The following is a 22,374-nucleotide window of genomic DNA, read 5'->3' on the forward strand; positions in this document are numbered from 1 at the left end:
TGAAACAAACTGTACATTCATCTAGTGTTTTTTTCTACTGAAAAAAAAAGCCAACCTTATCAGCTGTAATAGTTCAACGATACACATTATGTTTGAGCTAACACAACACAATTACATTGTTTACGCATTCTTTTGGTGAGATGGAGATGGTTGTGTTTTAAATGGCAAATTTGTGCGTTGGCTTTTTTAATCTGCTTGTTCCATCATAATGTGGCCTGAGAAGACACCCCTACTGAAGGAAATCCCTTATGATTTTTTAAAATTGTGATGACATTACATTTTTCAGGTCATTATTGCTTCCGCATCAGAAGTTGGTCTTTGTGTAGGCCAATATTTAAGTGTAATGCCCGAGATGTTTATATATTGGCACGTGCGGTTAGGCCTGAGAGACAAAGTCGAAGTCAAGCCGTGCCAACAAATCCTCAAAAGACACCGGCTTTGACGGCTTTGTTACCTTCATACAACAGGTTACCAACATATTCAAATAATGATTTACATATTTTCATTAAAAACAGTTTTATGAATTTATTAATAGTATTTATTTCTTCCACAATAAATAGTCCCAACAAAAATGTAGGGTTGCTACCCAAGCTGGCTGGTCATTTGTTCTATCGGTTCAGTTGCCAGAGAAGCGACCCAGTCGTTCAGTCTTTTTGTTCTGTATCCTTCGTTATAAATGTTCCTTTGCCATACTGGCTGGCAATGTTCTTATCCCTTGCTTGCTAGCTAGCCAACTACGGCTAACTTACAGTCACATCACACATTGCAGACAGAATAACAGCAAAGTAGCTGCATTTGCATTTGTTAAAGCAGTTTTCTAGTGACATTTATTTGGATACATCCATAACAATGAGCTACAGAGGCGCAATTTCACCTGGCATAGAAAATGTACTCAGGATACTGTTGTTCAGAGGAGCTAGCCAACAACACAGCTACAGTAACACAATCACTTCAAACGGAAGCTGGAAAGACTGCAAACTTGCTGCACTTCATTTAGTTTGACCATTTTTCAATTGACATTGTTTTGTATATATCCATAAAAATGATGCCAGGTGATTCATGATTTTGACTGGCTGAGAAACGCTGCCTGCCTGTCTGTCTCGTCCCGGTTCCCGACATGTTCCTTACTATGGGACAGCAGGATATCGAATGTGAATATTGAAACAATGTTGCGAATGTCGGAGAGACAGACAGCAAGGTTTATACAAAAAAACAACTAAATGTTACTCTAAAACAAATGTGAGATAATGTCAAGATGCTTTTTAGAGTGGAGATCAAGTTTATAAATTGACTGGCTGGGCGGATGAGACAGTGGATTGTGCAGTCAGATGGAACAGAGTAATAAACAGGCATAGATTTAGCGGTGGTAAATTGTGAAATAGACACCGGCTGGAATGTGGTTTTAACCAATCAGCATTCAGGATTAGACCCACCCATTGTATAATCTAGTTTAAACAACATTCCATAAGAGTGATCAATCAAGAGAATACTTTCTCATACTACCCGAAACCTGATACTCTCTAATATTTGCAGTTTTCCCTGGAGCGAATATCTGATCAACATACCAGCAACTATGATTTCTGTTTTTCCATTCAATGCTTCTTGTCAATTATAGCAAATACATTTTTTCGTTTTTCAGTTGCAACCATCACAATTATATTCCTCTAATTTATAGCCATGTGGTTTATTTCCTATCGTTACATTGTTATTAACATTTCTGCCTAAAGCTGGAATCCTAAACTGCTACATAAATGTTTGGACCCATAAATTAATGATATACTTTGAACGGGGTTATGGTATTAGGCTGTGGTGTATTTAAGTAAAACTACTTTAAAGTACTCTTTAAATCGTTTTGGGGGGTATCTGTACTGTACTATTTATATTTTTGCCAACTTTTACTCTTACTTCACTACATTTCTAAAGAAAATAATATACTTTTACTCCATACATTTTCCCTGGCACCCAAAAGTGCTCGTTGCATTTTGACAGGAAAATGGTCCAATTCACACACTTATCTAGAAAACATCACTGGTCATCCCTACGGCTTTTGATCTGTTAAGACTCATTATACACAAATGCTTGTTTGTAAATTATGTGTTAGTGTGCTCCTGGCTATCTATCCGTCAATAAAAATTTAAATAAAATTTTGCCATCTGGTTTGTTTAATATAAGGAATTTAAAATGATTTATACTTGTACTTTTGATACTTATGTACATTTTAGCAATTCCATTTACTTTTGATACATAAGTATATTTAAAAACAAATACTTTTAGACTTTTCTTCAAGTAGAATTTTACAGGGTGACTATCACTTTTACTTGAGTAATTTTCTATTAAGTTATCTTTACTTTTACTCAAGTATGACAATTGAGTACTTTTTACACCACTGGTAGTAGGTGCCAGGTGCACCGGTTTAAGTGTGTCAAGAACTGCAATGCTGCTGGGTTTTTCACTCAATAGTTTCCCATCTCTATAAAAAAAATGGTCCATTAAAAGGGGGTGCAGGTCAATTTCGAGTGGTGTTCTTAATGTTTTGTATACTCGGCCTCAATTCGTCAGGGCATGGACTCGACAAGGTCAAGCGTTCCACAAGGTGCTGGCCCATGTTGACTCCAATACTTCCCACAGTTGTGTAACGTTGGCTGGATGTCCTTTGGGTGGTGGAACATTCTTAATGGACACGGAAAACTTGAGTCTGAAAAACCCAGCAGCGTTCAAAGGCACTTAAAACTTTTGTCTTTCCCATTCACCCTCTGAATGGCACACATACACAATCCATGTCTCATGGCTTAAAACCCTTTCTTTAACCTGTCTCCTCCCCTTCATCAACACTGATTGAAGTGGATTTAACAAGTGAGATCAATAAAGGATCATAGCTTTCACCTGGATTTACCTGGTCATGTCATGGAAAGAGCAGGTGTTAATGTTTTGTACACTCATTGATTATTGAATAATATAACTTAGAAATTCCACATGAGCTTAGTTCAACTGTTTTGTTTTCCAATGTTTGCAAACAATGTAAATGTAAACTGTGTAGCCTCAAAACATGGTTAAAACTAGAATTTTGATAGCATAGATGGTCAGTCCTTGCATCCATAACTCTGTTTATGAATTTGAGAGTGTTTACATTTCTCCAAGGCCTGTCCCTCAGCTTTTTACCAAAACACAGGCGAGACGACAGCTTTGTTATTGTTTCAATTAAGGATGCAAGCTTTAATGCTGTCCAACAGTTTGTTTTCTGTGATGTATCAATAGTCATAGAATTAGCAATACTGTTGTTCACTGTAATTTAATAGGAACTCTACGCTCCGAGTCACATCCCATCATCTTTGGGAAACTGGTATTGCCTGTTTTCCCTATTTCTAGTTGCTTTCTCTCTCTCTCTTTCCCCATCAGGTTGTTTTGGAACTCCCCATGCAATGCGGCTCAACAGGAAATGTGATTTGCACATATAAAAGGGACCTCTCGTGGCAACTCACTCTTCAATACAGAAACGACTATTTGACACTGACAAAACATACTGTATGGTGGTCAGACGGGAACTAAGCGACTTACTACCGAGACACAGACTGTTGCAGCGTAAACAAGATAGAAATCACAAAACAGAGTAAAAGGACAAATTAACTATTTTTCACTAGCCATTTATTTGATCATTAGTGACATAGGCCTACCATTTCGTCTCATTTGTAAATATAATTTTTTTGTTTTTTTATTTTGTTAATTTCCCGTAGTGTTGTAATCTTGCTCATCATGTTGGACCAGCTGGCTTTCACGCAAGAGAACAGAGAGCGGATACAGGCAGTGGAGAACTCCTTCGGCCCCTCTGGGATGTCCCTGATCAGACCTGACCGGGTCTTGATAGGCAAAGGGCGGCTGATGAAGCTGTGTCGACGCCGCCCCCAGCCTAAAGTCTTTTTCTTGTTTAATGACATTTTGGTGTACGGTAGCATCATCCTTCATGGACGCTGGCACAAGAACCAGCATGTTATCTCCCTGGAGGATATCCAGCTTGAGGACCTGGAGGACGGGGTCATCATGGAGAACCAGTGGCTGATCCGCACACCACAGAAGTCCTTCTATGTGGCAGCTGCCTCCGCTGAGGAGAAGCGTGCCTGGATGGAGCACATTGAGGACTGCAGGTGTAAGCAGCTGCAGCATGCCGGCTGCCAGCCCGGGTGCACCTTCGCCACCACCTGGATCCCTGACCGGGCGTCCGCCATCTGCATGCGCTGCTCTCAAACGTTTCGGGTCAACAAACGTCGCCACCACTGTCGTTGCTGCGGCTTTGTCGTCTGCAACGCCTGCTCCAAGAACCGGGCCGTGATCTGCCACATCTCTACTAAGCCCGTGAGGGTGTGTCGACTGTGTCACCTCAGTCTCCAGGAACATGGGGAGCTGACTCAGGATGAGGTGCATCTATGGGGGGACAGTGATGGGAGGAACTGCTCTGATGAATCTGACCTGGTCATGCCCAAGTACGAGGCGACTAGCGACAATGAGGCGAATGAGTGGGTAGAACACCACGCACCAAGCAATTGGGTTGAGTGTCACAACTCTTGGTCCCCATTTAACTATTTAAAACCAGACCATCAAAGTCTCAATCTCACTGGATTGTCATGTCACTTGACTTGACTTGGCTGACAATTGGACAATGTGAGAGGACCCTGAAAAGTATTTACTGAATGAGTACGTGGAGAAAAGTGCCAAATCAAGACGATACATGATCACATGTAATCATTAATATTGCACAAATATGAACACTAATCCTACCCATATAATGTATGCATTACATACATTCTTTCCTGTTAATAATATAATATTCCTTTGAGTGTTTTGGGGGGCTTATTTTTGTTATCCTTTTGATAAAAGGTTAACCTGTAGTATTCATTGTTGACTGGCCATTATACACACACGGAGCATCTTATTTTACACGAAACACATTTCGCACTAAATACTTTTATATTTGTCCTATACTTATCGTGTTTAAAAAAAAGGCACATTGACTACGACAACGTGCCTATATTAAGTGTACCTGTAATTATAACTCTAAATGGCAGCAATAACTATACCTCTTTATTTATCACATCAACCATTTATCTTGAAATGAAATATTTTGATAGCAACCTTTGGTTATCCTTGTCCTAAACACCTGGTAAGACTGCTTATTGACCCCCCAAAACAGCTGTAATCAAACTATTTCGTGCTTAGGTGTTACAAGCCTCCTGCAGACACATGAACCAGTCCTGAGGCAACAGGTGCAGTAGATAAGCCTTTCGAGAAAGTTCTTGCGTCATTTCATTTTCCCAACCCTAGTGTTGTCAATGGCAATACTCAGGCCAACTGCCAATTACTTTTTTTTTTAAGAACGTATTCAAATGCAACATGTCAATCATTAACATTTTATAAGCATTTCAAACCAAAAACCAGTTTAAATCGTGCTCTCTGGTTTCTGAAAAGAACTGTCGAAAAACGTTTTTTCTGTAAAGATATAAGACTGCTCTCACATCCCCAGACTACCAATAAAGTGGTGATGGAATATGATATCTTGTGAATTCAATCCATTTGAATTTGGAAAAAGCTGCTAAAACACTGTTTCTTAGTAAGCTATAGGTACAAGAATGACAAGCATCTCTCAGAAACGAATGACATAACTTCGAATGAAATTTCCCCTCAAGATTAATGACCAATCTTTCGCTGTATGATGTTATGAGAACCGGCAGGTCCAAGCTTGCTTGCAAAGAATGAACAAGGAAACGTCTAGAACAGCGAATGCGGGGGGAAAAAAATATAATCGCAGTGGTGTCATAACAAACAACCTTTGCACATACTTCAAAAAGTGCTTTGATATCTTAATAAGATTCTAGTATTATTCAAAAGTCTACATTTGAAAGATTGACAAAGAGGAACTATATTACATTGCGTATAATCTCGGAAACCCAGAAGAAAAAAATCTTGCGAAATTGCGACAGATGAGATCCCATTCATTCTATGTTACGTGTACGCATCTGTCCAGGAGTGATGACATTGCGTAGCATTGTCTTCCTTCTCTTACAAAGGATGTGTTAAGGGGTTGAATTTCCCTCACGAAACTGTCAAGTTGATTCACTGAAACAACATGTTTTCTGGCTTAATGATGTCATACTAAAAGCTCGTGGTGATCATACATGTCCCCGTTGTCCTTTATTTCATTTATCATGATTTCCATACAAACACTTTAGTACAAGAGCACTACAAGATTTTCCCAATTAGTTCATTCTAGGACTAGGTGGCACTTATCACCATTTTATGCGCCAGAAGTATCAAGGCCGGTTTCTCCGAAGTGCTCATCTCTTACAATATTCACATTGCATGAATCACTTGAGATCCCAGGCACACTTACAAGAGGAGTGACCAGGGTCCTTTTTTTTCATTGTCTTGCATTTGTTGCAAAATCATGTCAATTATAAATGACCAACAATATTCAATGTGTACATTTCAGCGCAAAATATCGGCAACCGATTATGCACTACAATACAAATAAAGTTACACCTTTCTGGTTAATTGCTGGACTGTTCGTATCAGATACGTTTCAATCATACAGAGATAACAATTTCTCAACTAAAACAAAACAAACGTGTACATTAAAGTGCAATTCCGCCACTCTTCCACCTCATATTCATTATCTCCGAAACCATAACAGTGTCTACACACAGTATGTGAAAACAGCGAGTTTCTATGATCTGTGGTTGAAAAGATAAGGTGCAAAAAAAAAAAAAATGCTTCTCTGTAACATCAATCACATGGTAGCATTAAAAGTAAAAAAAAAACGGTGATTTTCAAAACAGTGGTTTTCAACAAGTTTCTAGCCAGAGGGAGGGTGTTTTCTTGCTCCTCACATCACTGGGAATCTCCTAGTGCCTGAAAAGCACGGTTTTTAAATATGTTTTACTTTTGATGACGTCATTGGGTAGAACTTTTAACTTTATATTTGTTTTGTAGAAATGTGCCGTTTTCACATATGCAGACACTGGTATTGAGCTGGGCATAATGTAAATGACGTTAAAAAAAGTGGCGTAAATGTCATTTAAGCGCTTCGTCAAAGGATATTAAATGGACATGATCAGATATTAGGTAACATGACAGGTCTGACATGAGTCTCAATGTAACTCTCATAAGGCCTCTTTCAGTGAACCTACAGTATAAAAGGTTATTTCAGTCTCCAGGAATAAGCTTGAGTTAAATCTGAGTACAAATGTTCTAAGGAGTTCCTCCAGATATTGAGTCTGTGTAGATCAGTCCCCATATCTCACCTCTGCTCTCAGTTCCTTTGTGATATACCGGAGTAGGGCAGCAGTGACCTGCTGCTGGAGAGTAGCATTCCCCACGACCAGGGCGGTCAGCTGGGCCAGGTCTGTCCAGTCCAGTGAGCCCAAAACGGCCATGATATCAGCATAGAGTCTCTGCTTCTGGTGGGGAGGCAGCTCCATGATGATCTGAGGGAGAGGTCTGAACTGTCCACTGGTCATCCACCATCCCAACAGGCCACCTAATGCACCACCTAAAGAGCAGCACGAACAAGATATGTGTCAGAAGATCAAGAGGGGAGAAGAGCTCACAGATTTAAAACACTCGTGGTTATAAGATCTACAGAGAAGACAGAAATGCCAAAAGTGGAGGTGTGGCTGTTTATATTCAGAACCACATTCCTGTAAAGCTGTTGAAGTAATATGGCTACAGGTTCATCTGCTTCACCTGAATCCCATTCTGGTGGGAAGCTGCTATAGACCACCAAGTGCTGACAGTCAGTATCTGGATAACATGTGTGAAATGCTTGATACTGTATGTGATATCAATAGAGAGGTATACTTTCTGTGTGATTTAAATATTGACTGGCTTTCATCAAGCTGCCCACTCAAGAGAAAGCTCAAAAACTGTAACCAGTGCCTGCAACCTGGTTCAGGTTATCAATCAACCTACCAGGGAAGTTACAAACAGTACAGGAATGAAATCATCAACGTGTATTGATCATTTCTTTACTAATGCTGCAGACATTTTCCTCAAAGCAGTATCCAAATACATTGGATGTAGTGATCACAATATAGTAGCCATATCTAGGAAAACCAAAGTTCCAAATGCTGGGCATAATATTGTGTATAAGAGGTAATACAATAAGTTTTGTAGTGATTCCTATGTTCTTGATGTGAAGAATATTTGTTGGCACGCGGTGTGTATTGACGAGCAACCCGACGCCGCACTTGACACATTTATGAAATAGCTTATCTCAGTTACTAATAAGTGTGGATTGATGAGGAATTAAATGAATTGAAAAATTGTATGGTTGAGAGGGAAGAGGCAAAAGAGATGGTAAATAGGTCTGGCTGTATAACCGATTGGCAAATGTACTGCAAATTGAGAGATGGTCACTAAACTGAATAAAACAAAGACGAAACTACACTATGAAACAAAAATAAATGACAAAGAATGATATTAAAAGGCTTTGGAGCACCTTCAATGAAATGTAGGGCAAAAAGGCCAACTCAGCTCCATCATTCATTGAATCAGATGGCTCATTCATCACAAAACCAACTGATATTGCCATCTACTTTAATAATTTTTTTACATTGGCAATATTAGCAAATGTCAGCATGACATAACAGCAAAAAACACTGACACTACACATCCAAGTATATCTGACCAAATTATGAAAAACAAACATTGTAATTCTGAATTCCGTAAAGTGAGTGTGGAAGAGTTGAATAAATGATTGTCATCTATCAACAATGACAAGCCACTGGGGTCTGACAACTTGGATGGAAAATGACTGAGGATAATAACTCTATTCCACATTAAGTAACTCATGCCAGCAGTAAAGTTAGATAAAAAAAAACAGATCAAAATACACTTTATGGAACCGCGGGACTGTGAAGCAAAACAAACATAGACACATGCATACAAACAAGGATAACATACGCACTATACACATGTACACATGGATTTTGTGTTGTAGATATGTGGTAGTATAGTAGAGGCCTGATAGCAAACACTTAATATGTTGTGAAATCTGTTATGAATGTATTGTAATGTTTTTAAAATGTATAATGCCCTTAATTTTGCTGGACCGCAGGAAGAACAGCTGCTGCCTTAGCAGCAGCTAATGGGGATCCATAATAAATACAAATAGAAATAAACACCCATATTCATCAAAAATCGAACTCCCCACTCATAAGACAACATTGGCTGAGAATTATTCTAACCTAACGCCATACTTTATAGGCCTACCACATATACACTGAAAATCTCATAGCTGCACTCAATACAATAGGTTTGAGAAAGGATATGGCTTCACCTTGTGGTTGAAGTAGGGAAAAGCAGATGATCATAATTTCGCTTACTAAATTGAAAGGATCCTTACCAACAGCAATCCCTGGGGGACCACCTAGAAGACCCCCTAAAAATGCAGTCCCTCCTGCCACTGCTGATCCTTTCCCAGAATTCTTCACTGCTGCTTTTATCTGCTGATTTGCAGACAGGTCACAGCATAGTTGCATGACATATTCCATACGTGGAGCCATGGTAGCTGCTCTCCCTGGTGTGATGATAAGAGACACACCGAAGATCAGTTTGCAACCAACCAAACTCATCGGATCTCTAGTATAAATTGCAAGTACAAATAGCCACTACCAATTTAATACTAGAAGAGATGTATGACTTGACTTCTGTCAGATATCCTGAAGACTAGGAGTAAGCCATCTTCTGGTAATGAACTGCATTACACTGTTGAGAGTAGCCTCTGCCAAAAGTTAAATAAACGATTGTTCAAATAATGTTATAGGCCTTTTTTACTCCAAATGTTGACAAAACCAGGAAACTATATTATTGTAATCAATTCAGTTATCATATTTAGCAGACAGAGACTCGTTAAATAACTGATGACTTAATGTTGACCATTGTCATTAGTCAAAAACTTCTCACAAGATTCGAAATGCTTCCCTCGGATTGATGTTATGACCACAATAATAACGACCGCAGCTAATAATAATTATACTTCCCTTCTGATATATAGGCCTTTTTTAATGGCGTAAAACGACATCGAAAAATAGGAGATAGTGTTAGTGTGTCATCATGTGGCCATCAGCATTTTCTCTCCATTTAAAGTGTGGCAATCACCTTTACATAACGACATAGTTGTCACCATCACACAGGACGGACTCTCACCTTGGCCTACATGAAAATAGTCTAAAGTACACATTGGTGGCGAATCCCTACCATCAGATCTCGCACTTCGATGATGTGTTAATGTTTGTGTATCATGAGTGTTGGTAAAAATTATTACCGCGGTGAATGACGGGACATTTGTTTTAGGACAAACCCACATCCTGTTAAAACGATTCGCGGTTGTTTTTAGATGCACAATAAAACAAACATAGCCTAATACATAGATCTCAGTGGGGCAACCTGGCATAATTGTCATTTACTCCGCAAATATTTGCAACAATGTTTCAAGAAAAGCCATTGATACAATTTCCTCCTTTTCATAAAATTGGTGGAGTTCGTTTTGCAGGGCCCGGTGCCCGGGGTGGGTGGAGATTTCTCTTATGAATCAATATAATTATCTAATAACAAACTCAGCTCACACGGGCCACCGGGCCATGCAAAACGAAGTGGACCACTGTTGTGAAATGCAAACCGTTGTACATTGAAAATATATATATATGTATCTTCCACTCTAATGTATTTTGTCTTGTTGTTATAGACTACACGCCTAGACTATTAGAACGATTGGACATCGGTTAAAACCAGGTATTTAGGTATGTTTCAAGTAAGGACACATTTATTCACTTGACAGCTAGTTATGAGGACAAAGGTTAGTTGTGCGCAACCTTCTGAAGCCCCGCCTTCGAGTTGGGATTTTCGCTTACGTTCACCACCCACCAAAGCAAAAGAGTTGGTGTTCAAAAACAAGTCTGTATCAAAACAATTGCAGACCGGTTATAGTTTCAAGCTGATATACATTTGTGAGGTAAGGAAAAAATACATTGTAGCCTTCAGCATTGCGCGACATGTTGAAACCTAAGCCTTAGTACGTGTGTAGCATAGACACTTTCTTTAGCCGACTAACATATCTATCCATTTCATGTTTTTATTGATCTCTACATCCCAAAAGTGTCCTATTAGGACAACTTTTTAGTTGTGTAGACGACCATGTAATTGTAACCATGTCATGTGTCATTTTGTATGTAGTTTGGGTTATTTGTTTGATTGTCAGTGAATTACATAAGTGCCGTGCTTAATTATTAACTTATTTATTGAAGAAGTTTAAACCCAATTCATGCCAGATCAAGTTCACCCAAACGACCCTATGTTTTTCAATGATTTGGTTAATGGTTTCTATCACACATTTATTATATATTAAATAAGGCTAATGTAAGGATTGTCTGACATGTCTTTAAACTTCCACCTTTTGATGGCACACCAGAACAGATATGCAAGTGTATATGTAATCTATACATTTTGCACCTTATGAGCTAATTCTGTCTGGGCACTAATTGGATCTTCCCTTGCTGGCAGGCTGGGGTGTAGCTGTATATTGACAGTATAGGTTTACAAGTACACCAAGGCATTCAACGACGACAGCCACGGTCTAAAATTTGATGTTGTGGTATTCTGTCTAGTCTATGACACTTTAAGCCTGAAAGACATACCAATACTGTTTATACCTGATTCTATTTTTAATAGGCCTATTTGACCAGAAATGTCAAAATACAATTATATACACTAAAATGTATACATAATATATATATATATATATATTTTTTTACAAACCCTTTGTTTTCACCATAGTTTGGCCGATTGGCTTCATATTCACCATATTAGTTTATTCATAACATGTCTTAAGATTAAGATACAGGCTTGAAATGAGTTGCCGGTCAGAAAGGATGCCATGACCTTCCGTCTGCAAATAGCTTCCAAGGGGCATGCTGTTCCTGATTCTGCTGTGCTGGCAGGGTCATTAAGCCAGGACACAATGTTAAAAACTAAAGGTCATAATGTAAGGTGTTGTTCAGATTCTGCTTTCTGGAAATCATTTCAGATCTATCTTCTGTCAATGTGGATATTAAACTACACATACCTTTTCAGGTTGTGCTGTTTTCTTGTATTTGATGCAATGTTTTACCATGATCAGTTTAGCAGTAATTGTATCCGGTCTGCATTTTCTTTCCCCTTATCCCCCATAAGGAAAACATACTATAACACTATGTTAACTCATTTTCTTTGCAGACTGCAATAAGAGGGCCAAGGGAGACAAAACATATACACAATGATTGGAAAGATACTTGCCCATTTCCTTGGTAGCACAGATGACGATTTTCCCACAGATGACAATGAAACCTATGAGGAGCTCATTGAGTTTGAGGCGGGAGGATGGGTGGTTATCAACATTCAAGGTAAGCTGATAATTTTGTTCACCGAAAGTTGAAATCACAAGTTAGTTGTTAAACTGGTATGGGCATTGTTGTCTGCAGTTAATTGTTCTGTAAATGGTAGTATTGTAGTTATTTGTATAGTAGATCTAATGGACACTATTAGAGGTCTCACTGGTGTTTTTACTCTTTGGTCTCGGTTTAGTAAATTTGTGGTCTGATGTTTCCAGAGAACAACTCCCTGACCCCCCCTGAGGAAGACCCTTTGGAGAACCTGCTGATTGAGCATCCCAGTATGTCTGTAGATTGGATCAGACACCAGCCCAGCGATGAAGAGGATACTTCTCCCAGGTCAGTTTTCATCCAGGGGATCCATCTCCTTTAGTCAGTGTGATAACACAACCATTATCCTAGAGAAAGGAGTGTCACATTACAGTTATTCTGTCCCCCCCCTGCAGGCCTGTGCCAGTCAAACAGCATGTGTCCTGGAGGCTAGCTGCCTGGGGCAGCCTGCTTCCATGCAATGTCCAACTGCTTGCCATACAGCGAGCCAGGACTCACTTGGAGTGCAAGAAGCTGACCAGGAGTGCTCTCCAGAGACAGAGCCTTGCCAAGGTGCGCTTCTCCCCCTCTGACAGACGATTTGGTCACTTCAAACAACCCTGCCAGCGCCTGTACAACTACTGAGTGTCTACTGAGTAGCCCGCCACTGTCTGAACCCACTTAACACACAGACCTTAGACCTATGACCTACCTTAGACCTACCTATTTGATTTGATATCTCTTTACCCTGATCAAGGGAACCACATTTGCTGAGTATGTTATTAACATACTGAGCCCAGTTTGAGAGTGAAATAACCATGAGTAGATGTGTGTGTGCATGTGAAAAGTATTATAACTGGCTTGTTACGGTTAAGTCTTATGGCTCTGATGAAAACTTTTATGTATTGTATAAAATGCAAAAGGTTTTAGCACTTGCAAATATTCATTCTATTGTATATAGAATACTTTTTTTGTATTACTTTGCGTGCCTTAGATTTAGATACGTTGTGAGTATATTGCTTTAAGGAAAGTTGTTTCATAGCTATGAAAAGCTATTTTGTATATATGTGATGATGACACAAAACATCACTCTTGAGTAATTGGACCTCTTTCGCTATATTTTTTAATAACAAATACAATGTATGTAAGGATTACCAAATAATGATGAAACACTGTTACTAATGTATGTTTTGTACTTAGTGATTCACTTTGTTTTTATACATTTATTCCCAGTGTGTTCTTATGTTTGCTGTACTGCTACAAGCCCGGTTTGTAAATATATTCATATTTATTTGGTATTTTGGTGTATATTTAAATGTTAAAAGATGTTAAATAAATCTGTTTTGTTTAGGTATTATTTGTGTTTTATTAAATAGCATGAGACATAACTTTAGTAATTACATGTATTATTACCACCAAATGTCATTGTTCTGCATTAAATTATTTTAGCAGCAAATTGGTGGATTTCATTTTCGAAGCAAATGCACCTTCCCCATAAACTTTTTAACGCTTTCTGGATCAACAGCATTTGCCCAAACTCCTCCCCTCTTGAAATGCGAGCCAATTATCATTGCACTAGCATCAAGGTAGTATTCCACGTTGTCATAGGTCACTCCTGAGCCAATAAGAACTGGGAGTCTTACAGACCCTGCAACATCTGCAAATAGAAAAGAAAGGATTGCTGAGTAAATATTTTGAGATGCTACATTAAGTTGACTTGAGTTCATTATATTGGAAAGCTGTGCGTGAGCTTACGAATACGAAACAAATACCTAAATGGTTGGATTTAGGAATGCATTGCAAGTGTCACGCATCATCTCTGATAAGTAAATAGTGAATATAGGTTCAGAGATGATATGAGTAAAACACATGAAGAAAGAGATAAATCCAGACCCTGGCAGCTCCATTTACCCATCTGACAACAGAGCCAGCCCAATGGAATTGTATTGGGAGACTGTAGGAGCACCTCCAAACTAGGCAGCAGGGTTGTGTAGCAGTCTGGCCTGAGCCTGCCTGTGTTTACAGCCTTCTGTGTAAGTCAGCCATCTGTAGGCTGTGCTTAAAAATAGCAGACGATGTTGGTGTCTATATACGCCAAGCAGGGCTGTGGCAGGCAAGGGCAGGACCGGGCTGTGTGCCCATGGTCAGCACGATCCAGACTCGGGGGACTATGAGGCTGCCATCCTCTCCCCAGACGAGACTGCTCTTTATAAGGCCAGCAGCGAGGCTCAGAGGCTCCATGGGCTTTAGGGAAGCTTAACCTCTGGGCTACATGAAAAACTAACGCCAGGAACTATCTGTCCTTGCAAACGTAGGAAGTATGCAATAGACTGGTATGCAGTGGGAGTGGTATGAAATTGAGTGAAGTGACTGAACATACTTTTGTTAGGGTGTGTGTTATGGTTTATGAGAATGTATGACATTTAGAAAAAAGGGCACTCCCCTATTAACCAAGACTACTGGAGTGTTTGAGAGAAAATGAAAAGGGAGAGGAAAGTAAACTATATGTATACTAAGGTACACGCTGAGCATTCCTACAATGATACACCAAGCATTATGCCTCAGATATATAATGTAAGTGCTGAGCGTTGGCTGCCCTTTGATCCAAATGGTAAAATAGTGATTACACCTATGCATTATTTGTTTCTTAGGAATTAATTTAAACGAGTTCTGGGTCTTTTTCTATTACTGTATGTGTCAGTATGTTTGTGTGTCATACCATACATGTGCGTATGTGTCATACATGTGTGTATGTGCCAGAGCAGAGACAGGACACACCTCTGAGCTCCATTGGATCTGCCTGAACCCCTGTGGCTGTTCCAGTGATGATGAGACCATCAGAAAGGAAAAACTCAGCTGCTCTGGCCGTCTCCACTATGCTCACATCTGAAGTCAGGGCATGGGAGCTAGGAACACAAACACATACTCACAAATCTGAAAACATCCCATTACAGTTACTACAACAGTCAGAAATGTTACTTTCATCTCCTTGCAGTACCGTTTATGGATAATATTAGCCGCATTGCCTGCATCTAGGCTAGCCAGTGGGGTTGTCTGACTGGAGTGTTTTGAACGATTGCTCACCTGTGCTTCTTTTTTATATCAGTAAAGATCTGCACATGTTCAGCCTGCATTTGCTTGCGGTATCGCAAAAGGTCTCCGGCACATCCATTCAAAAGGCCTTCATCAGCAACATGTGAGAAGACATATCCCTCTGCCCTGATAAAATCCATACCTTGGAAAGAGACAACAATGGAATAGGTAGCTAAACATTTGCTTTTCCCAAACTCTTTAATACAGATCTTTCTATTAAACTAAAATCCCAGGCTAACCTGAAGCACTCTTAACCATGCATGTATTAACCAGTAATAAGCAAAGCAAAGCCAGCTATATCAACCTGAAGCCAGTGCAACAGCAACAGCTGAGATGTTTGCTGCAGACAGGATCTGAACTCCAAGAGGCAGAAGCGGACAGATCCCCCTCACCGCTGCACACACCGCTGTCATAGAGGCACACACCTCTGGTCCAACTGAGAATGTGTATGGAATGTCATGCATGTTCTCAATGATCAGCCCATCCTGTTCAACAGATCAACAGACAACAAACAATCCATTTCCAGTCACCCTCGAGGATGAATATTGTGGCTACAGTATTAGTAACAGTATATTGAGGCTACAGTATTAGTAACATCAAAAAGTGTGTTTTTGCTTATACTCACAATTCCCGCATTGTGATAGATTTCTGCCTCGTGGCATGCCTCCTCGATAATTTGAGGAATGACCATGCTTCCTAAAGGTGTGCCTGAAAAACATTAACATCAAAGTTAAAAACAAAAAGAGAGTAAAAAAACACATATGCGTCCCAATAATCTTTACCTGGCAAGGCTTGAACATGAATCATTCCAATAACCACAGATTTAGCACGTCCAAAGAGTTTCAGAAACTTCATTTTTTGTTGTTGTTTCAAACCAGTTGCAATGTGGATGCAAAGGTGGCTTTGAAATGAGACTCGTTCCCGTGCAGCTGCTCGCTTGATCACGTGCCTGGTCAAAGTGTACGTTCATACAGGTTTCAAGATCTCTGAGTGGTCACCCAATACAGTGTGTTTTTTTATTTCGTGTGGCGCATGAAACATATTAAAACACAATTTTAACAGTTATGACTGAGACAAGACACATAGGTTGCAGATTAGCCTCCACATTTCCTTTATCTTCTGATAAGAAAACGTACAAGTATGAATTACATATGAAAGCATAAAATGGTGCCTGAAATGTATTTTACTAAACCAGCACTGTTTTTATCTCCAACAAAAAATTTGTGTAGACGAGAGGAAGGAGACGAGGAGGAAGCCACTAAACGTAACTAATGCGCTGTAGCGCAGAGCCGCGCGCCATCACCATTCTCGTTGACCAATATTGCCGGGCATTAATTTTATAAAAATAAAAAAAATGACATACCTCTTGAATTGTGGACATTGAAAGTCCATTATGTCGGCTTGATAGAGAAACATTTAAATATATATTTATATGTCTGTCAAAATCGGCATAACGTCCGGATTTGCAGGTTTTTTGAGAGGGGCACAGTCTTTGTTTACATCCGTCTTCCCTAGCCACGCGGTACTTCGTGGTTCCGGATTCTAAGCACCCCATCCCTCCCCCCCACCAGCCACGCCTCCCTTTTTGCCGGCAAAGTGCAATATTTCTCACAGTATTATACTGTATATTTCGCACACAACATAATACTTCAGATGATTTGACTCTTCACGTCTGAACAATTAATGACGAATAATAATTTTCGTTGAAATGTAACTGTGAAGGATTACTGAACAGCGCCAAGTATTTAAATCACCCGCTCGGACCGCCCCATATATGTAGACCGCAAGCAGTTTATAAGCCAAGGCGCAAAACTCACTGCGCCAGCAAAGAACAAGTAGCTAGCACAACTCGCAGTTCATTGTTTTTGATGACAAACAGGCCACGAATCGAATAACTAGCTAGTAATTTGTCATATTTTCTCTGATCTTTTCAACCAAGTGTGGACTTCTTCGCGGGGGAATATTTTTAGGTAAGCTGGCAAAAAAATTGAAACATCTCTTGCTAACTAGCAGTCTTGCAACTTTTCAATCGAACTCCCTCAACGTGATTCGAAATTAACGTTGTTAGTGAGAAGATTGTAAATATTCTGAATTTGAAAGACTATGGACAACATTGTTTGGTTATTTTTATTTTTTTTGTGGGAAAGCTTATTAGAGCGGGTGAACTGAAAATGGCATACTTGATGGCTCGGCCATTTTCTGGCCAGCGTCTCTAATTTAGTAGAAATTAACTAGTTTCCATCGACTATTTCAAACTGTTAAGGGTTGGGTGATAGGGTGGAATCCGGTGTCACTGTATGCGTGGTTTTGTGACAATTTATTGCATTATTAAATTGTTTGTCGTCCTTTAAACATTGTCCCACTTCCATTTGCCCGCGCCCACATCTTTTGACGAGTTGGCTTTGTAGGATTTACGTGGGGGGTTGGTTGTGGTTATTAGCTAAATAAATTAAATGCATATTTAATGTTTCCAGGGTTTATATATTGGAGGGATACGCGTGGGATATAATGCCAAGCAAAGGGTAAGTTTCAGTTTTGTAGTTTGACCTAGTCTTGTCAATGTCGCTAGCGAGGTGACGGAAAATAAGTTGTCACGTTAGGTAGCAGGCTTGCTAACTAGCAGCTAGTTAGCTAGCACTAACTAACGTGTCTTACCACTTCAGTAGGACGCATATCACAATTCAATATTTACTGTACAATTTCAGGGAAAATGTGGAATCCAGGACAATTGATCATGAGATGCCCAAAGAAACTGCAGTGAGATCCAAGAAAAGAAAATCAGACGTTGCCGTTGTAAGTTCTTGCCTTCTGCGTTTTGCTACTGTAAAGAGCTGGTTGCCTGGCTGTCTTTTAAATGGTTTGTCATAATGAACATTCTCATGATTAAATCCTCAGTATTTACAAGACCCAGATGAAGTGGCAGAGATGACGAAAAAGAACCAGTGTGGCGCTTTGGTAACTACATGCATTTCACAATTCCATGGCATTCCCTTGCAGACCATGCATTTGTTGGGTTTAGCCTACACACCAGGCAGTGACCTACACAGGTTAATCAGGACTGGTCAATAACTGACACAATTGTGTTTAATCAGTTGCTATCGGTGGCACTGTCTCAGAATCCGCATGCTGTTTATTTTTATCAGTTGGTAAACTTTCTTATCCTCCTCTCTTCTTATCCCTCTCCTGTGCAGGTGTGCTGGAATCCTGAGTCGGTTCACACGATCCCGTGCAGCCGGATCCCCACGCCTGACAATGAAGTCGATCAACCAGTTGCTTTGAATGCCACTGGGTTTTCTACTCAGTACACCTTCAAAAACATATTTGTCACCCCCACCAGGTCTTCCCCTCTTCCTGTGCTATGGTGAGTCACTTCTGGTATCTGGGACAACGTAGGCAAGATGCCGCAACCCTGCTAAGTAACAGGAGTGGTTACCTGCCATATTTGATGTATGATTTTCATTGGGAGGTTACTTTAACTCATACCTTGAGCTCTGCACTTGCGCTGTCTAAGGCTAAGCATTATGATGACCAATGTGTTCATCGGTTTCATTTGAATGTAACGCACACAATCTAGTCCTTACCTCTATCGTCTAGAGTGTAATCTTCTGTTATAACAAAGGCTATATATCCTTGCCACTCATGTGTACCTGTGTATTATTTCATCTTACAGTTCTGTGTTTGCACTCTCTAGTTGCGGGGTTCTTTGTTTATCCCGTTGATTTGATAAATACAAGTGAACTAGACGCCAACCCTCTGGATATGTTTCTCTGTAGCTGGGCAAGCAGTGACGACGTATGGAACAACCTGTTGAAGAAAGACGACACGTATTCTCGAGACATCCACGTCATGAAGAAACACCCACACCTCCAACCCAAGATGAGGGCTATTCTTCTCGACTGGCTAATGGAGGTTTGTAGCTCCCTCTGTGTCAAACTCCTAGGCTAAATTCCTTTCCCACAGTATCTGCTACTTTGATCAAATCCCTCACGTCACTTGATCAGTGTCGTCCATGTTTATCTTAAGGTGGTGAGTGGATTAGCTTTAACAGTAGACGTATGGCCCCAGTTAACTGTAGTTGGTCTGTACAATATTAGCATAACCTATTTGAGAAATGGCTGTCAGGTGACGTGTATTAGCTGAGCTCTAACAGATTCTAAGGGGCAGCATAGTCTGCTGCACAATGCATTCAACCAAAATGTCTTCAGCATTTAACCCAACTCCTGACTCAGCATTGTTCTTAGTTGGGATCGTTTCAAACCTATTGTATCGAACTATGATCAATGTTCTTACATGGTGAAATCTTCCTTAGCTACTCTTGTGATATTGCCTTGGAATTGTGTTCTCAACCTTGTTTTCTCTCTCAGGTGTGCGAGGTGTACAAGCTTCACAGAGAAACCTTCTACCTGGCTCAGGATTACTTTGATCGGTTCATGGCCACACAGACCAATGTTTTCAAGTGCACACTACAACTCATCGGCATCTCTTCTCTGTTTATAGCTGCCAAGATGGAGGTAGGAAGAAGCCTCTTCTACAACCTGCGTAAAGTGTTCTTCATTCTCTATTTTGTATATTCCAGCGCAAGTTTTTTTTTTTAAAACAAGTTTACAAATGCTTATTTTTCAGGAAATCTACCCTCCAAAAGTGCATCAATTTGCCTATGTTACTGATGGTGCCTGCACTGAGGATGATATCCTATGTATGGAGCTAATCATTATGAAGGTATGCCTCTCAAACACTTTACATCCCAGTGGTTTTCACTACGGCTGGGTCACAAATCCTTACTGTTGTCTGAAGCTTGTTGAGCCATTTAGCCGTTACTAGTAAAAAATTACATGTATTCCAAATGATGCTCTTCCTAATGGTAGTTTCTGCCTAACTTGATAGTACACATGTTTCTTTGCGTCTCTTAATATCTGTTCTGGGGTACACTTCACTGTGGAATGAAATCATCATGTGGCTCTTGTTTCTATCGTGTGACCCTTTGCTCAGGAGCTGAAGTGGCGCTTGAGTCCCCTGACACCTGTGTCCTGGCTAAACATCTACATGCAGGTTGCCTACCTGAAAGAGTCCGATGAGGTTCTCATCCCACAGTACCCGCAAACTACGTTTGTGCAGATTGCCGAGGTAAGTTTACGACTGAGGTTTCCCGCCACTCGCATGTGATTCATAGTGTCTTAAAACAAAATGCACTTAAGATCAACAAGGCAAAATATCATGTTAATTCTCAGACGACACTGTTATTGCTTATACAAGTTGGATTTGTAAGACGATGGTTTCCCATTTCCTCCCCTTAGACTGGCTCATTGCCTCTGAAGTACATATGTGGTGTTGTGCTCTCTCTATAGCTCCTGGACCTCTGTGTGTTGGATGTGAAATGTCTGGAGTTCTCCTACGGGTTGCTGGCTGCCTCTGCCTTGTTCCATTTCTCCTCGCTGGAGCTGGTGGAGAAAGTCTCAGGTAGGGAGTATTCATTCGGCGGTTGAACAAGTCAATCAACGTCAATCAACATCAATCAAACAGAGTTATCGTGGTTTGGTAGACTTCCCGGGGGTGTTTAAAAAAAAAAAATAACAGCCCTAACCAGATCTCTCTCTGTCTTGATCTGTGCAGCTCTGAAGTGGTCTGATGTTGAGGAGTGTGTGAGGTGGATGGTCCCCTTTGCCATGTCCATCAGGGAAGTGGGCAGCTCAGCCCTGAGGACCTTCAAAGGAATCCCGGCAGACGACATGCATAACATCCAGACCCATGCTGCCTATCTGGACTGGATGGTGAGGGCATTTGTTTCTATGGCTTTCAATCAATGTCCTATACCAATGTGTGGCATTGTTTCTTGTATGCAATTGCAGCCTGTATTGAGAGCTCTGTTGGTTTCTTCTTTAGGCGAAGGCATGTGCCTACCCACAAGTGGATGTAGATCGCAGCCAGAGTTCACCTATACCATCCGGAGTGCTCACTCCGCCCCCTAGCAGCGAGAAGCCAGAGGGCACAGTCTCTTGATTTCCATTGGGTTAGTATGGGCACGGGCTGAGGAAGTCTCAAGACAGGACCAAGATATTGCAGGACTGGGAGAAAGCTGTGGCCTTACACACACATGTGCTCACATGATTTTGTTACATTCGTGCACATTTTATTCCACGAGTTGTTTTGGTGCACAGGTGAATGGCTGTTTTTGGATTCCTTTTTTGAGTGATGGTTTTTAATTGGAGTGATGCCAAGCTGGACCACCTGCCATAAACTCCAGAGTTGTCACTGGCTCTGAGTGCTGCTAAAAAGGTGGACTTAGCTTGATGGAACAGTGGATGGGTGTGTGTGTGCAGCTAATGCCTGCCATTTTGATGTTTGCTTGTGGGACCAGTAGCTCTGCTGCCAAATTGGACAAGTGGAACAGCAGAAATATGGATTGTATTTAAGATTTTATCTCCAGTTCTCTTCTCACATTTGCATTTTTACCAAAATGTATGATTTTGTTTTGAAATGAGATGCTGCTACTTTATCTTATTATTTTTTAAATAAAGTCACTGTCGCAGACAGCTTTTATGTTTTACAATGTTGTGGGTCTTTGCTTTGGCCAGGGACTGGGATTGTAGCCTGGTTGAACAAGCATGACCATTGTGCTCGCTTTTGTTTTAATGCAAGTGATTGGTGACCTCCATGATCAGGTTGGTTCCACCAAGCTACAGGGATGGGTCAACATGCATGTCGGCCGTGCGCAGTAGGTCATCGGCTGGTTGACTGTTTCTGGTGTGGCCACGTTTTGCCATTTGTCTTGACTTCTGGATGGAGCCAATGGTTTTTCAATAAGGCTTCATGTGCCAGAGGCCAATGAAAGCAGCTGGCA

General features: G+C 40.5%; 5 protein-coding genes across 11 annotated transcripts; 3 read left to right on the forward strand and 2 right to left on the reverse strand.

Moving 5' to 3' along the window:
• The first annotated feature begins 865 nt into the window (after positions 1-865).
• LOC118358401 (pleckstrin homology domain-containing family F member 2-like) lies at positions 866-4,880 on the forward strand. The gene has a single exon (XM_035736201.2). It carries the CDS (start codon positions 3,751-3,753, stop codon positions 4,630-4,632), a length of 882 nt encoding a protein of 293 aa, XP_035592094.1. The 5' UTR covers positions 866-3,750; the 3' UTR covers positions 4,633-4,880.
• Positions 4,881-6,151: 1,271 nt separating this feature from the next.
• LOC118358406 (protein C19orf12 homolog) lies at positions 6,152-10,598 on the reverse strand. 6 transcript variants are annotated; one of them, XM_035736232.2, is made up of 3 exons: positions 10,246-10,598; positions 9,392-9,565; positions 6,152-7,537 (listed from the first exon to the last, which is right to left on the reverse strand). In XM_035736232.2, exons 1-3 carry the CDS (start codon positions 10,448-10,450, stop codon positions 7,272-7,274), a joined length of 645 nt encoding a protein of 214 aa, XP_035592125.1. In that variant the 5' UTR covers positions 10,451-10,598; the 3' UTR covers positions 6,152-7,271. The 6 variants fall into 6 exon arrangements, with proteins under 6 accessions (XP_035592125.1, XP_035592116.1, XP_035592108.1 ...); XM_035736223.2 differs by having other exon boundaries at positions 9,392-9,556; positions 10,195-10,598; XM_035736215.2 differs by having other exon boundaries at positions 10,195-10,598.
• A 248-nt stretch (positions 10,599-10,846) lies between these two features.
• LOC118358436 (tumor protein p53-inducible nuclear protein 2-like) lies at positions 10,847-13,797 on the forward strand. Its single transcript, XM_035736272.2, has 4 exons — positions 10,847-10,999; positions 12,259-12,425; positions 12,632-12,752; positions 12,860-13,797. Exons 2-4 carry the CDS (start codon positions 12,299-12,301, stop codon positions 13,086-13,088), a joined length of 477 nt encoding a protein of 158 aa, XP_035592165.1. The 5' UTR covers positions 10,847-10,999; positions 12,259-12,298; the 3' UTR covers positions 13,089-13,797.
• An 81-nt stretch (positions 13,798-13,878) lies between these two features.
• zgc:162297 (uncharacterized protein LOC555865 homolog) lies at positions 13,879-17,052 on the reverse strand. 2 transcript variants are annotated; one of them, XM_035736177.2, is made up of 7 exons: positions 16,900-17,052; positions 16,319-16,485; positions 16,162-16,244; positions 15,841-16,021; positions 15,528-15,678; positions 15,222-15,349; positions 13,879-14,100 (listed from the first exon to the last, which is right to left on the reverse strand). In XM_035736177.2, exons 1-7 carry the CDS (start codon positions 16,950-16,952, stop codon positions 13,910-13,912), a joined length of 954 nt encoding a protein of 317 aa, XP_035592070.1. In that variant the 5' UTR covers positions 16,953-17,052; the 3' UTR covers positions 13,879-13,909. The 2 variants fall into 2 exon arrangements, with proteins under 2 accessions (XP_035592070.1, XP_035592080.1); XM_035736187.2 differs by lacking the exon at positions 16,319-16,485.
• A 268-nt stretch (positions 17,053-17,320) lies between these two features.
• On the forward strand, positions 17,321-22,083 carry ccne1 (cyclin E1). Its single transcript, XM_035736284.2, has 12 exons — positions 17,321-17,506; positions 18,011-18,058; positions 18,242-18,329; positions 18,432-18,491; positions 18,728-18,897; positions 19,310-19,445; positions 19,901-20,047; positions 20,160-20,255; positions 20,526-20,660; positions 20,882-20,993; positions 21,147-21,304; positions 21,417-22,083. The coding sequence occupies exons 2-12, from the start codon at positions 18,045-18,047 to the stop codon at positions 21,531-21,533; spliced, it is 1,233 nt and encodes a 410-aa protein (XP_035592177.1). The 5' UTR covers positions 17,321-17,506; positions 18,011-18,044; the 3' UTR covers positions 21,534-22,083.
• Positions 22,084-22,374: the final 291 nt, after the last annotated feature.

Source organism: Oncorhynchus keta, chromosome 2 (assembly GCF_023373465.1).
Source record: "Oncorhynchus keta strain PuntledgeMale-10-30-2019 chromosome 2, Oket_V2, whole genome shotgun sequence".
Lineage (NCBI taxonomy): Eukaryota > Metazoa > Chordata > Actinopteri > Salmoniformes > Salmonidae > Oncorhynchus > Oncorhynchus keta.